This window comes from Leptodactylus fuscus, chromosome 10 (genome assembly GCF_031893055.1).
Source record: "Leptodactylus fuscus isolate aLepFus1 chromosome 10, aLepFus1.hap2, whole genome shotgun sequence".
Lineage (NCBI taxonomy): Eukaryota > Metazoa > Chordata > Amphibia > Anura > Leptodactylidae > Leptodactylus > Leptodactylus fuscus.
The window spans coordinates 44,063,316-44,080,089 of record NC_134274.1 but is presented as its reverse complement, the minus strand read 5'-3'; the positions used below and the strand labels follow the sequence as shown (position 1 = coordinate 44,080,089).

Sequence of the window (16,774 nt, the reverse complement as noted above, 5' to 3'; positions counted from 1 at the left end):
ACAGGAGGCGTCCTCAATGTAGTGAGAGAACTCTTCAGCGCCGCCTCCATCATCTTCAGGAACGGGGTCTTCTTTTCGTCGTCTTCCGGCGGTGGCTTCAAACTTCTAGGCCTTGGGCGTAGGGCAAAGGCGACTGCACATGCTTGCCAACCACAAGAAAATGGCCGCTTACACAGTATACTATTGTCTTGTGGCCTGCAGGCATGCGCAGTCGACTGCCCGAGGCCTAGAAGTTTGAAGCCACCGCCGGAAGAAGACGCGAAGAAGACCTGTTCCTGAAACAGATGGATACAGCGCTGGAGATTTCTCTCGCAGCATTGGGGACGTTCCCCAGTGTTGTTTGAGCACTGGTGCCCGCCCCCAGTGCTGCGAGAGAACTAATTTGCATACCGACGAAAACCGGATTATATACCAAACGACGGTGCGGAGAAGACCTCTAATGGTAGGAGAAGAATAGCCTTTCTTAAGGCTATTCCTACGTGGAAGGCAGAAAAGGTTGAGTTTTAATGATAGGATCCCTTCAAATATTGTTCCTTCATCCTGTTTTACAGGAGTAATGGTAGGTCAACCATGGAAATGTAGCAGCAAGGAACCACATATGTTCACTAAAAGTTTCATTTCAGTGTTGTTCCTAATCTTTACCATTACTGATTCAGATTAGTGTATTGCATATTTAGTTAATTGGGGCAGGGTGTAGTTCTGTAGACTTGCACTAGGAAATACTCCACTCTTATTTTTTAGAAAGCAAAAAAAAAAAAAGAAACAATACTCACTGCCAATTTGAGGCTTTCTTGGTCCCCTTCTGGTCTCTACTTCCTGGCCTGTCTTGATTAGGGTTGAGCCGATCTTGAGATTTCAGGATCGATTTTAAAATCTGATTTCCGATCATTTTCCAGCTCGATCGTGAAATTTGCTCGATCGCGATCCGATCTTTTTCGATCCCTATCGCTCAACCCTAGTCTTGACACACAGAAAATGGTGATTATCAAGTCACTGGCTGATTTGGGCCTCTGCGGCCAGTGATTGCCAGAGTATTCATTTCATATGCCATAACAGGTTACAAAGACCTCTTGGAATGGGAACCTGGCACATGACCTATATTGGAAACCATATTCAAGAAGCACTCAGAAAGTGGCTGTCCTGCCTTGTCCTTTTATCCATTTGAATGGCTGGTATGTAATACTATATTACCCCTCCAATGACCATAGCTGTGAAAGCAGGGGTTGTAGTTAGTTACTGATCTTAGGCCTTCAGTTAGGGCATCAAGCCTATGTACAGTGGAAAATTGCCAAACGGAAAATTAATCTTAGAGATCCTTCTAGGAAAGCCCAGTGAATGTATCTGAGTGTATGGTTAACTAAAATAATGTATGAAGATGTATATGGCATTATCCTGTAGCTCCAGTAATTGGATGATTGCTAGATAACTGGAATTTACTGATTATTGGAACCGTATGTAACACATGAAGAACTGCTAGAAGACTCTAATGGACTTTCTTCTGCTCAATCTTCAGGTTATCAAAGGAAAAGTAAACATCCAGGTCGGGGATGTCAATGACAATGCACCTACCTTTCATGGCCAGCCATACACTGTGCGGATTGCAGAGGTACCTGTTATAGCCATATTGACTATTAAAATCATTGATTTTCCAGAATTCTTGATGATCATGTACTGTATATAGTGGTTTTCTCGAAGAATGGGAATTACGTGTAGTCATAAATCTTACAATAAAAGTTACCGTTGTGAAATTGAAACTGTAGCTTTACTTTAATTTGAAATAGAAATCCCTGGCACAGGGCAGCTGCACAGATCTCATCATTGACCCAGCATGCCAGGCTCTAATCACTTAGCTATTTGTGCCAATTTAATTGCAGCCATTTCTGGTTTGTTCAGCATGGATCACACAAGTGTGTTTCCTAAACAGACTGTCACTGTGTGCTATCTTGCTGCATGATGCTCTGCTTGTGGGACATCTCATTATCCTTCAGTAAATACATTTCTCACCATGGGCTTACATGATAGGAATATCATCTTTAGGAATCATTTACTGGAACTGCTACAGAATTCCCTTTGCTGAGCTTCTCTTTCTGTAGTCTACCATTTAAATACATCATCTGACTGGTTTGGATATATATATATATATATATTTGTTGGTCCAGTTACTTAGGATGTTCTTCACTTTACAACATTGCCCAATCTACTATTCCCACAGTATATGTAATAAATGGCTGGTGGGAACCCCTCAATGTTAAACCCCGCAGATTAGAATTAAGGTCCACCCATTCCAACTCCATTCACAATCAAAATGAGAGAGGATTTGAATGTGAGGTGGTTGATCATGCATTCTGTTTCTTCTGTTATAATCTATGGGACTGACGCCAGCCATTAGGGTTGAGCGATTGGGATCGGAAAAGATCAGATTCCAATCGGCGATCGAGTAAATTTCACAATCACGATTGGAATTCCGATCCCGATCTTTTCCAGCGGGATCGAGGTCGGAGGTTATCTCAAGATAGGCTCAACGCTATTAATGTATATATCATTAATATGGTTGAGCGATCGGGATCAGATCAGCGATCGAGCAAATTTCACGATCGGGATCGGCTGGAAAATGATTGAAAATCGGATTTTAAAAATGATCCTGAAATTTCAAGATCAGCTCAACCCTACCAGCCATACATATTAAATTTTGGACTGCTATTTTTGAGGATGACATCATTTATATGAAAAACCTCACTACAAGCATTAACAATTAAGAGCACAGCCTCATAGCCTCTGAAATTTCCCCAATGTGGGACTATTAAAGGATTATCTTATCTTATCTTATAAACCACTTTTGGCCAATTATGCCTGATATATCCTGCAAAGCCAAACTCCTTTTTTACCGACTAAAGTCAGCTGTCAAAAATGGAAGTTTGCGTATTTTCATCGGTGGTCATCCCCTGAAATGATGGAGATCAACTGTTACAGTCAACAAAAACTTAATATGTATAGCTGGACTTAAATTACTTTAACACATGTAATTTCAGTCCGTGGTAATTGTATTGCATCAGTATTTGTAAGCCAAAACAAGGAGTGCGTAGGGTTGAGCGATTGGGATCAGGAAAGATCAGATCCAGATCTAACAATCGGGGTCGAAAATCAGATTTTAAAAACGATCCTGAAATCTCAAGATCCATCTCAACCCTACTACATAAACATAAAGTAACTAGGGTTGAGCGATTGGGATCGGGAAAGATTGGATCTGATTGGCGATCGAGCAAATTTCACGATCGGGATCGACTGGAAAATGATCGAAAATCGGATTTTTTTCTTGAAATCTCAAGATCAGCTCAACCCTGGGAATGGGTCCAAAAAATAACCAAGGTACAAATCCTTAAAATGCATTATTTAAAGACTCTGATATTGTATTGCAGCAAAACTTAACATGGTTATGTCCCAAACAGATGTGTAAATTATTATGTGTGATCTTATTAGACACTTGGGCTTGGTAAGGTGCTTCTCCCACTACCCTATATATAAAAAAAAAACTTTCAGAGACTAGTCTTGGGCAATGTAGCGATTGGTGAGAGATTAACTGCTATACTCTGATCTAGCCATTAGCAATGTTTGGAGCAGTAATTATGTGAGGGCACATACACATGGCAGACTGGCTCTGGATGGTCCAGACATACCACCAGTTGAGAAGATCATTTGATCTGTGAACAACAATGAGCAGCTTTCAGTTTCCTTCACTACACATTTAGCCCCTTCATTACACAACTTTGTCTGTACAGACCATTTCCAGGTACTTAGCGGAAAGGAAATTTGGTATCTTATTGTCTTTTACCATTGGCAGCCAGCCACTGTTACCTTTGTATGCAGTGTTGTTGTGAAAGACAGTGACCTAGGCTGATACGAACATGAACGGTGTTGTCTTTAGCAACCAATCCAGGTTCTATTTGAGATCTAATGATGAATGAATTTGAGTATGAAGGCCTCATGGTTACCACTTCATTTCTGCCTTTGTTGTGGAGCCTGCTGTGAGAAAAACAAAAAATAGAAGGATGTTTTGCACTTCCTTTTGGGAATTACTTGTATTGGGATACGTTTGGAGACTTGTCCTCAAAAATCCCAGTCATTTCCCTGGACATTTGGTCCTATAGAATAGAAATGGGATAAAGGAGTGACTTGTGCCTGGACAATGGTTCACCACAATCTGGGTAGACAGTTCCATCTTATAGAAGTGGCTGTTTGGAAGATACTGGAGGTATAATGGGATCAATGGAATGAAGCCCAAGAAAAAATTCCGATGGCACTCACACTGTCTTCAGACAACACTCATGTGGATAGGATAGGTAATGTTGTACGCGTTTTGAGGTTTTAGTGCTTAGAAACACAAGGAGGTAGGATGAAGGAGTGACTTGTGTCTGGACCATGGGTCACCACAATTTGGGTAGAGAACCTCGCGCTCCATCGGGATTTTTTCCTGGACTTCATTCCATTGATTCCATTATACCACCAGTATTTGTTTGTGGAGCGGCAGATTGCCCTAAGCTGTTGGTGTGGTGAACTGAAAAGACATTATGTAAGAGTGTCGATCACTCCTAGTAGTGAAACGAACAGCTGGCTGATATGTGCAGGACATACTTTTTCAGCAGGATGATACCGTCCCACACACAACAAAGGTTTCCCAGGAATATCTCTGTCAGATTGCAATGCTTCCCTGGCCTGCTTGCCCAAATCATCAATTGAATGTATATGAGATGAACTGGGATGCCAGAGCAGCAAGTAGCAGTTTACAACTCCTAGGTGAAGACCTTCTGTGAAATGCTCTGGGGATAAATTGGGTCAGAATTCTGCTTGTATACTGCTGCCAGGCGCCCAACACCATTTTGGAATGTGGAATATAAGGCGCCGCCAAGGTATTCACCAGAGCTCGTTGCAAATAAGGTTGGATTTAGGTGCCAACCCAGGTCACAAAATCAGAGTATTAGACAACAGGTACAATAGCAAATTAAAGAAGAAAACCAGTTGCTTAATAAGAATTCGGAATGATACGGAATTGCTATTGGAGCAGCTGACAAGAAATGCAGAAAATAGCAGATACTAGAAAGCATTAGAACAGGAAACCTAAATCTCACACTGCCCTGGGAAAAAGATCAAAGGCACCCCAAACGTTCTTCACCAGAGTGTGCCGTGAAACTGGTTAGACTTATTCTGAATTTGAACCCAGGTTATTGTCCCAGTAGCTAAGTGGAAGAAATAGATACTCTGCAATCTGAATACAAACCAAGACTCACAGTACTACTGACTTGGCAAATCAAAACAGGAATGTTGAATCAAAATAATAAATGTATCCAGGCCAGAGTCAATCTAATAGGTGAAAGTCAAAGCCAAAATCCGAAGACAAGAGAATATCCTGTAAACAAGGTAAATATAATGGCAAAAAACAGATCTGATCAGACTTCTGGAGCCACACTTAGTAGAAATTTAAAGGGTTTGTGCAGAACTCAAAAACAATGGCTGCGCTCTTCTTCTGAGAAACTGACTTCCCGTTGTTGGTCATATGGCTATGCCACAGCTCCGCATACAGCAAGGATACCGAGCTGCAGCATGGCCATCTAACCAGTGGATTTGATGTAAATTCCTAAAAAGCCGCCATATTTAAGAAGTCCTACACAACCTCTTTAATAGCAGCCATATGGGACATTCAGTGCAAGCCTTAAATATCACTCCTCAACTGATGATAGGTTCAGCATGGCAGAGCTGTGACTGCTACAAAAAGCTTCATGTGTTGATGTGTCAACCTTAAAGTAGCAGCAGCAGTCCTCAGGGCAGCACCGTGAGATTCCTAACACAAAGGTAGTAAAAATTTAGCCAAGGATTTACCAGGATAGTAGATAGAAGCCAAAAAAGAGCATCAGAACAGAGTATTAGTTCGTGCTAGAAGTTAATGAAATTGTATTTCAGAAGCCAAGGTGGTTAAACCAGGAGAAATAGCCAGCTGTCCTATCCAGAAGATCAGTATGAAAAACCCTTCTCTCAGCAGAGTAAGAGCCCTTTTACATTTTTTTATCTGACTAACCTGTCGGAATAGCCTTAAGAAAGGCTATTCTTCTCATACCTTTCGTTGTCTTCTACGCGCCGCCATTCGGTATAAATCCCAGATTTCTTGGGTATGCAAATGAGTTCTCTCACAGCACTGGGGGCGGTCCCCAGCGCTCAAACTGCAATGGGGACATCCCCAATGCTTCAAGAGAACTCTCCAGCACCACCTCCATTTTCGTCAGCAATGGCCTCTTCATCTTCTTCTTCTGGTGCGCGGTGGGTCAAAATTCAACCCATGCGCAAGTTGGCTCTGCCAGTGGGCCTCGGTAGAGCCGACCACATGCGGGTGGCCATTTTTTTTGTTTGCCACTTACGCGAGCCAGCGCAGTACGCTCCTGTAGTTCTATGGAGTTCTCACAGCACCTGCTCGTGTAAGCGGCCACAAAAAAATGGCCGCCCACATGTGAAATCGGCTCTGCCCGTGGCCTGCTGGCAGAGCTGGCTTGCACATGCATTGAATTTTTGACCCAGAACTTCCATCCAGAAAGGGAAGGGCATATCCATAAGAATGAAGATGGTTTGTTTTATGTGTTTTGTTTATAAGCCTAGCTCATACTACGTGCAAATATTAACAGCGGGCATGTCAAATTCTGGAAAGGAGAGTGTTAAATCGGAATTAGTCATTAGAAAAACCGCACTTAAGAATGATTCTAAAGGTTACTTCTTTTATGAGCATGTGCATCTGTGTCAGCCTGTGAAATCAAGTTGTCTTTAGTAATTGAGCAGTAGAAAAGAAATGACTCTTTAATATGCTGTCTATAGCTCCGTCTCACCATGAGCCTTTGATCTCCTCCTTTTTCCATTCTCAGAATACGGACAAGAGGGATTTCGTTATTACTTTCAGAATGTGCTGCTTTCAATTTGCTTGAACTCTCCTCAGGATGTTAAAAAATATATATATATTTAAAAAAAAAAAATCCACATACAATCCTACTTCCACTATGTTGTTTCTGTAAAGGCATTATGCCGGTGTTCTTCATTAATGTTATAATATTTGGCATGCGCAAGTCTCACCTGGGCTAGGCTTACATGTTAATCTGGCTTAATTGAACGATGGGTAATTACAATATTAATGTGTAACTTTATAAATATAAAGACAAGTGAGTGCTCGGTTTAATGATGGGTTAGGATGGACATCCGCTTAGAAACAGCAGTCAGTCTATTAACACCGTTGTATTTAATATGTAAAAATTGAGATGTTGGGTAAAATGCACATAGAGACAGATTTAGTGAAGTCGTCTTGTATATGGAAATGTGCATAAGATATACATATAATTATCAGAATAGAAAACATACCTTTGACTACTTTTTTAAAGGGTTTGGCTACTTGACGTTAAAATTTCCTAACATGCCATAAACTTCTTTGTTTCATGTAAAATAATTCCTCCCTTACCAGAGCGGTTCCCTTCAAGGCCCTGCCTGTGGATAAGATATGTATACAATGAACCCAAGTGGTCTCCGTATTTTCCTTACTGTGCACACCATTGCATAGATACTTCTGTGTAGAACAGCATATTAAGAAATTCTGCTACAAAGTGGCCAACTGCAACAGTGATACATAAGGAAGAATAAACAAAAAATTTCCAAATATACCTCTCTTATTCAGCTTTGCAGCCCCATTTTCACATTTTGTTCATATACCTAGACTTGTGTGGGAGGCTGAGTACGGAGAATTTTTTTTTTTTTTTTATAGAAAATGAACAGTCTGAGATTAGGAGAACAAAGCAAAAAAAAGGTACCTGGCGCCAGTAGAGGAGTCCCCAAATGGACTCAGTGGTGACAGTTGCAGCTCTTACCAGGGCACCCACCTTGAAAGCTGGTGAATAGGGTTGAGCGATCGGGATTGGAAAAGATCAGATTCCGATCAGCGATCGAGTAAATTTCACGATTGCGAACGGAATCCTGATCTTTTCCAGCGGGATCGAGTTCAGAGGTTATCTCAAAATCGGCTCAACCTCATTCATGTATATATCATGAATAGGGTTGAGCGATCGGGATCAGGAAAGATCGGATCCTGATTGGCAATCGAGCAAATTTCACGATTGGGATCGACTGGAAAATTATTGGAAATCAGGTTTTAAAATCAATCCTGAAATCTCAAGATCAGCTCAACCCTAGTGGTGAACCAATGACTAAAAAGCTGAAAAAACACACAGGTCAGTTTAGTCAGTGTAGCACCACCTTACAGGGGCTCTATGACTAGATTTACGTGTGCTATTCAGGTGCTGCTATTAGGTTGTAAAAAGACCCCCCCCCCCCCCATTTTTGTTTCTTACCATGGAAATTGTGCTTAGTGGGTGTTCCGTGCACCCCTTAGCGTCAGTTTCTGGACTCCCACCGCTGCCTCTAAGCCCCTCTCCTTCTGCTTATTCACCGCCTCCATTGTCGGCGGTTTGCAGTTACTGCAAGGTGGATGGGATTCTAGCAAATACTACCCACACATTGCGAAAAAAATATGTGCAGCGGTCACGCTAGGATTTCTAAAACCGTCATCTGCAGATTTTCTGCCCCAATTATATCTATATGGAAAAGCCAATATTTCTGCAGGTTTTTGAAAATACAGCTTTTCTGCAATGTGTGGATGGGATTAGCCAGATTCCCATCCACTTTGCAGGTATTATAAAAAGCTGTATTTTTGCAGTGCGGGGCTGCAGCTTCAGAAGCATGGAAAACTAGATAATCATCTAACAGCAAAACCATGCAACCAGTAATAATATCCAACTGAAACTGAGTGGCATTTCATTTATAGAGAAGTGAAAGCATCAATAGCTGAGAATTGGACGAGGCCATAGCCGCATCTAGTTCATTGTGTGGCACTTCCTGAGGGATTAAAAATGCAGATTATCAGTATATAACCTACATAATCTCGTTTTACAAATAACCACAAATCCAAAAAATTGCAACAGATTCCCAAAAACAATCATAAACCTACATGGAATCACTGCACCTTATTCAAAGACACACATACAGACAATTTACCAAAATATAAATGTGTTTTAGTTATCAAAGAAAAAAGACATATAAGAATACAAATATATATATATATATATATATATATATATATATATATATATATATATATATATAAACGTGCACAAGAAGGTGGACGTCATGGTATCGCCCCACATATATCAATACAAACAATTGCCTAGCAGAGTTCTACAATCCGATAGGCTGACAACATATAATGTATTTGAAACACATAATTATAATACCGTAACTAGAAAACTTCAGTGACACATACACATCCAATGTCTACAAATAACACAGCAAAAATTGCCATTATAGGAATATTTAGAGGCACAAAAAAATTGTATTAAATGCTTGGGAAACGCTATAAACCAGTAGTCAAAAGATAGGTAGTAAAATCACACCACGCTGTAATATAGCATGACCAGTCGGGTTGAGCCGTTCTTGATATTTCAGGACTGTTTTTAAAATCAGATTTTCGCTCATTTTTCAGCCGATCCCGATAGTGAAATTTTCTCGATCGCTGATCGGGATCCGATCTTTCCCAAACCCAATCGCTCAACCCTAATGACCAATGTTATGTAAGACCCTGCCGACGGGTGAATGCTATTCCAGCCAATTACAAGGTACAAATGGGGGAAAGAACACCACAACCTCCACCTTGAGGCATATTTTTTACCTATTGGATTGTAGACCTCTGCTATTCAATTGTTTGTATTGATCTATGTAGGATGATACCACGACGGCCACCACCTTCTTGTGCACATGTTTTTATGCGTTGTCTATTTTCTTTGATTAATAAAAGATATTTATATTTTGGTAAATTGCCTTTGACTAGGTTGCAGTGATTCCATGCAGGTTCATATCACCATACATATCTCTACTCTTAGCAGTCCAGTAGGTGGTCCTGTTTGGTGATAGTCATACAAAGAATCACCTACTGTACCTCTTAATCATATAAAGAGGAGGAATTTAATCAAAATAAGAGTTGTGCAGATCAACCATGATTAGTTTTCTTTAATGAATATAAAAAATTTGTCAGTATTTTATTAAAATTGGCCCTTTATAGCAAAGACATTTGCATTGCCAGTCAGTCATAGAAGACACTTAGTGGTGTTGCACTAGGAAAACTAATTCACCAAGTCTGACACGACAGACCTCATTAACTTTCCTTGTATTCATTCCATGCTAATCACTGTCAGCCTGACTGGCATTTCATACGTTGCAATACTGTTTTATGGCTTTTCAATTTGTTCAGATGTGCTTGTCGTTCTCCTTGCTTTGCACCTCTGCCGTAGCCTATTATTTGGGTGCCCAGACAAATGTTCAGTTGCCCTTCACACTTTCCATTGTCTGCCTGCTGAGCCAGTTTTAATTGATTCTGGATTCCTTGTATAATATGAGGTCTCAGTATGTGCAGTGACCTATGAACTTTGCACTCCTAGGGTACTGTATTGTACAATGAAACGTCTTCAAAAGAAAAGGCCTACCTGCTTAGCCACGCTAGATTGCTTTTGACACATTTTAATTTCCAACACTCACCACTAGGGTTGAGCCGATCCTGACTTTTCAGGATTGATTTTAAAATCCGATTTCCGATCATTTTTCATTCGAACCCGATCTCGATCCCGATTCCGATCACAATGCAAGTCAATGGGATTTTTTTATTAATCGGAGATCGGATTTTAAAAGCAATCCTATTCACTATACAGCATGGAATCTTAGAATTGGTAGAATCCACGCTGTGTAGTGAATCACTAAAGTAGCCAGAGGATTCTTTTTTTTAATCCTCTGGCTACTTAGTCCCCCCTGGTGTCCACTTCCCTCCAGATATGGCTCGTCCGGTGCCCAGTGTTCTTCGCGTCACTGCCGCTCCAGCTGCAGTCTTCTTCTCCCTTTGCTGCCCCCTCCCTGCCAGGTTAGGAGAGTGTGGGCGGGTTAGGAGAGTGTGGGCGGGTACTTGGAGGGGAGACGTGACTTCTCCCTGCCCTGTACCCGCCCACACTCTCCTAACCTGGCAGGGAGGGGGCCGCAAGGCGAAGAAGACTGCAGCTGGAGTGGCAGCGAGGCGAACAGCAGCAGAGCAGCCATCTCTGGAGGTAAGTAGCTACGAGACATGTTAGTTTAGTTTCCCATTAGAATGAATGGAGGCATCCGGCACGCAGGGGGTTAAGGCTGTGTGTCGGCTGTTTCCATTCATTCCTATGGAACCGCAGCGGAGCCTTCACACTGAGTATACACTATATACTCAGTGTGAAGGCATTGTGGGAAAACTACCTATCCCACCTAAAAAGATCGTGTTCGGAATTCCGATCGTGATCATGAAGTTTTCTCGATTGCCGATCGGAATCCAATTTTTTCCGTTCACGATCGCTCAACCCTACTCACCACTTTTCAAAGTCATTTTGGGTGATAATCTCCAAAGGGTTTTACTGATTATTATAGCAATAGATAAAATAAATGCTCTTATATTGTATTTATGGGCACTATATAGAACCACTTCTTTTGTTATTTATCAGAGATGGACGAACCTCTGAAAATGCGTTTCATTTCAGGTTTGGTGTGGTTCAGTCCGAAGATTTGTTTCAGGTCGAATAAGTTCAGTATGAACCAGTGCTTAAATTGACTTAAAGGGGTTGTCCCATCACAAGGATCCTATCTATAATGCTTGTTAATGTGGATGTAAGACTTTCCTAAATACATTGCTTCAGCAAAACTGCTTTGTCTGTCCACTATCTTACTTTATTCAATTCTTTGTGGCCACAGCCCTGACCCAGCTGCTCCTGAGTCAAATGATGTATCTGCTGCTCTCAGGGGGGGGGGGGGGGAGGGGCTAAGTGCAGGGAGCGAGCCTGTGTTTCTAGCTATTCCTGTGTCTACACCACATGACCTAGCTCCCTGCCCTCAGATAGGGGAGAGGAGCTGCTTTCATTACTTCTGTTCTCCCAGTTATCAGGCTAGCTAATTCAGTTGTGTTCATTATGGCAGAGACAGGCAGTCTCTGTATGTAACACAGAATGGAGTTGCTGCTGCCTGTACTTCATAGTTCAATGTGGGTGGGCGGAGCTACACGCTAATTTGGGGGTGGAGCTAAACGGCAGGTTGCCTGTGAAACCCCGCCCACCAAATGATGCAAGAAACCAGGAAGAAAGATTTTACAAGAGTGAAGACTGCTGAGTATGTGAGGTGGGAATACCCCTTTAAATCTATGGTTGAGTTGATCTTGAATTTTCAGGATAGTTTTTAAAATCTGATTTTCGATCATTTTCTTGCCGGTCGTGAAATTTGCTCGATCGCCGATCGGCATCCGATCTTTCCTGATCGCAATCACTCAACCCTAGTTACTTTGCTTTATGGAGTAGGGTTGAGTTGACCTTGAGATTTCAGGATCGTTTTTAAAATCTGATTTTCAATCATTTTCCAGACGATGCCGATCGTGATCGTGAAATTTGCTTGATCGCTGATTGGGATCTGATCTTTCCCGATTGCGATTGCTCAACCCTACTTAACACATAGCATATGACACTTTTCAGCGCTACTAGGAGATTATCTAGCCCATTTATTGCTCGGAGGCAAACTCAGCTGAGCTTGCACCTGATAGTGACATGTATATTTATGGAAACACGGATGGTAAGCTGTGGATAGAAACTCCTACTTTAACCATATACTGCACTTCCACTCGCTTCATGTTTCTTAACATTTAAAATTCTCCAAACATTGGGGGGAGTCCCTAGCTTATAGTTTTTATACACACATGATGGTTAAATTGCAAAAAACACTGGTTTTATTCAATAATTAACCCAATTTGTGGATGTGTTACTGGTAGCTTTATGGGAGCAGATGTGAAATCAAAATAGTGTTGGTATTGAAAGAAGCAATGCCAGGGCAATGACTTATCAAAATAGATTGGAAGTGGGCAGATGTGGCTGGTGCTTGAAATGGTCTCCCTAAAAGCTATGGCAAGCTGGTATACAGTCTATTCTGCCACTATGCCAATTTGTCCTCCATTTGGGAGAGGGGGGAAGAATTCCTCATTTTGGCTTTATAGCTAGGGTCTAAAAGCACTGTGATTAGGGTTGAGCGATCGGGAAAGATCGGATCCCGATTGGCAATCGAGCAAATTTCACGATCGGGATCAGCTGGAAAATGATGGAAAATCGGATTTTAAAAACCATCTTGAAATCTCAAGATCGGCTCAACCCTAACTGCGATCCATTACTTAACCTTGTGCTTCATGCTAACAACACTCTTGACACTGGGTAAGCAGTGAAGTCATGCTTGCTAGTGTGTGCACAGACCTAGGGGGCTGCCATGGTTAATGTTTTTGGTTGGTATGGTCGTCATAATCCTCATCATCTTCACACATCTTTTCTCCTGGCTATAATATATGAAGATCCCCCTCCTATTTCTTCCTTTTCTTCCAGCGTAGAAGTCTGACTATAAATTGCTTTGACCCAGTTCTTCATTCTCCTCCAGTTACTCTTGCATTAGCCCATGGTGATGATGGTGACCAAGAGATGACATTTCTTTTTCTTGGTCGATCCATCAGTGCTTGAGTATAAGTGTTTCCTGTAAGATATAGAGGAAAGGGATGACACCACTGATGGTGCAATTGTCCTTGCTGAAAAATTTGATCGTATTATATTGTCCCTGTCGTGTGTTGCATTCAGTAATCATTCACTACCTTCTGCTGCACTCTCTTATCAATGAGTGATGTTGGCGTAGAGGACGAGAATAAGAAGAAACAGTTGGTTAATGATGATGACGGTGACCATGTGTTAGTTGAGAACATGGTCTGACTACAAGGGAGATCACAGGATAATAGGATAATTTTGGTCATTGCCCTGTTGAGTGCCACTGCTGAGTATATTTGCCAAATAAACTGGTGATGTCTTTTCATGTTAGTGCTGAGAGATGTAGTACCAATTTGTTCCTGCATGGCCACAGCTAATTTTCTGCTTGCAGATTTTGCATAGACTTTTTTGGATGTTGGAGCTGCACATTGGCTGAAATCCTTATCATCACTGCTGTCACCACCTCATCCTCTGATGTTATATTGTTTCCCTGACCCATTTGTAAGGTCCTATCCGCAAAAGAATCATCATCAGCAGCAATGTCATAGTCTTCCCCGATGACTCATTATGACCATAGGTTTATAGCATACCCTCATAATTTCCACTTTGTTTCCCCAAAGTGTCTCTACCTGCTTTACTACCAGTAACACACCCCTTGCCACTGCTACCTCCACCACCAACAGCCATGTCTTTTTCTTCCATCTCTGCTGCTTGTTTTCAAAAAAGGTTAACACATCAAAAAGAGGAGGAAGACTCAGACACACTAATCTGTGTTAGTGATGGAGACATGGATGGCAGTCCAGAAAAGTCATGTGGAAAATAACATGTTCCATCATTAGGAGGAGGGGAACTAACACCCACAGAAGTTTTACTCACATCACTCTCAGATCACATCACTCTCAGATGCAATATCCTCCAGTGATTGAGATGAGTGAGCTAAGTAATCAAAAATGTGATCATCATTCTCAGGTAGTACAGCAATCCTGAAACTACTGGCAGCACAACCAAAACCAGAAGTAGCGTTGCTGTTGCTAGCCACATTCTTATTGTTAGTACTTGCAGTAATGTATGGCATGACAGGAGCAGGAATGGCTTTGTATTATGAACTGCCAGTCATAGCACGCCTGTCCCTTGCTTGGAATATCACAAAATGGCTTTTATCCTTGCTAGCTGCAGAATATTATGTTGTGTGTGACATCAGTAATGTAACCTTTCTACCTACCACTCATGATTGCTTGAGATGCTCAGGTGATGCCAGAAGCCCACGTTGATCACCCAGACCCTGTTCACCTTCTTCTCCTCTGTATTTTAACATGTCAAAATAACATAGCCATTTTAGTTCAGCTGAGACGAATCACAAAGTTTTGTTTCATTATAAAACATCAATTTTGGGAAATGTGGGTAGTAACCACTTCATTATGAATTGGTTCACTCATCTGCTTTATATATGGCCTCTGCTTAGTACCACTTCTCTTTTTCTATTATGTGTTGATAGTACACAGTGACCATTCTTTTATCCCGTATACTCCCTGAAATTCCCAATATCTGCTCTGCTGAGTGAGGATGACCATTTTTTAATACAACCTGCTCCTGCAATGTCCTACTTTACTGTGATTGGTGTCTGTCAGCTAGACTAGGGGATACTCTAAGCATAGGTAAAGTGAGCGCACAAGTATACAAAGGGGAGCCAAAGGTCTTTGAGAAGGATATTATAGCCATTGTAGAATTGCTCTCTGTTAGGATTGCGCAGATCTTGAGATTTCAGCCGATCTTGAGATTTTCGATCATTTTCCAGCCGATCGCGATTGTGAAATTTGCTCGATCGCTTATCGGGATCCAATCTTTCTCGATCGCTCAACCCTACTCTCTGTGTAATTGTTCTTGGCATTTTTCTTGTTTTAGTCTTAAAATGTGTTTACATAAAAATATCAATAGAATATACACCATTTTTCACACACAGCCTTTGAAATCTTGTTTTTTTTGTGGGGCGGGGACAATCTGTTTAATCTATGGGACCCCATGATTTCTTTCTGTGCCCTAAGTAGAATGACAGATTTTTATTTTTTTTTCTTGAGTCAACGCCTCAGACAAAACTTGCTATTGTTGTCTCAGTCAATGTTATAAGTTATAAATTCAGAGAAGATTTGCTAGAACTCTATCCAATGTGGATCTTTGTGTCAAAGTAGTTTAGAGGGATTTTCTGCCTTGCTGGAAATGACTCAGTATTTTTTAAATAAGTCTGAATTTTCTTGATGTGTCCTTCCTCTACTGTAGCGATCCTCGTGGCTGATCATGTCCAGATATGCATGTCACAAGTTAAAGGGGTAAGAAAAGTCATCACTATTAGATCTGCAAGGGTCCACAACCTGCAAATCAGCTGCTCCAGCACAGTGTGGCTTATGATAATGTTTACGTGGCAGGAGCTCTGTCGATTAGAGATGAGCGAACAGTGTTCTATCGAACACATGTTCGATCGGATATCAGGGTGTTCGCCATGTTCGAATCGAATCGAACACCACGTGGTAAAGTGCGCCAAAATTCGATTCCCCTCCCACCTTCCCTGGCGCCTTTTTTGCACCAATAACAGCGCAGGGGAGGTGGGACAGGAACTACGACACCGGGGGCATTGAAAAAAATTGGAAAAAGTCATTGGCTGCCGAAATCAGGTGACCTCCATTTTAGACGAATAGTGGATTTCAAATCCGGGTCATATGAGAATGTGAACTTTGTGACTATGAGACAGGGATAGCTGTACAGGCAGGGATAGCTAGGGATAACCTTTATTTAGGGGGGAATGTTATTAAAAATAACTTTTTGGGGCTCTATCGGGTGTGTAATTGTGATTTTTGTGAGATAAACTTTTTCCCATAGGGATGCATTGGCCAGCGCTGATTGGCCGAATTCCGTACTCTGGCCAATCAGTGCTGGCCAATGCATTCTATTAGCTTGATGAAGCAGAGTGTGCACAAGGGTTCAAGCGCACCCTCGGCTCTGATGTAGGAGAGCCGAGGGTGCACTTGAACCCTTGTGCACCCTCAGCTCTGCTACATCAGAGCCGAGGGTGCGCTTGAACCCTTGTGCACACTCTGCTTCATCAAGCTAATAGAATGCATTGGCCAGCGCTGATTGGCCAATGTATT

General features: G+C 41.7%; 1 protein-coding gene across 1 annotated transcript in view; it reads left to right on the top strand.

The window, feature by feature from the left end:
• CDH23 (cadherin related 23) overlaps positions 1-16,774 on the top strand; it is an 832,275-nt gene that overhangs the window by 237,525 nt on the left and 577,976 nt on the right. Inside the window, exon 6 of the mRNA XM_075257430.1 lies at positions 1,514-1,606. Within this exon, the coding sequence (XP_075113531.1) occupies positions 1,514-1,606 (93 nt within the window). The remainder of the gene's footprint in view (positions 1-1,513; positions 1,607-16,774) is intronic.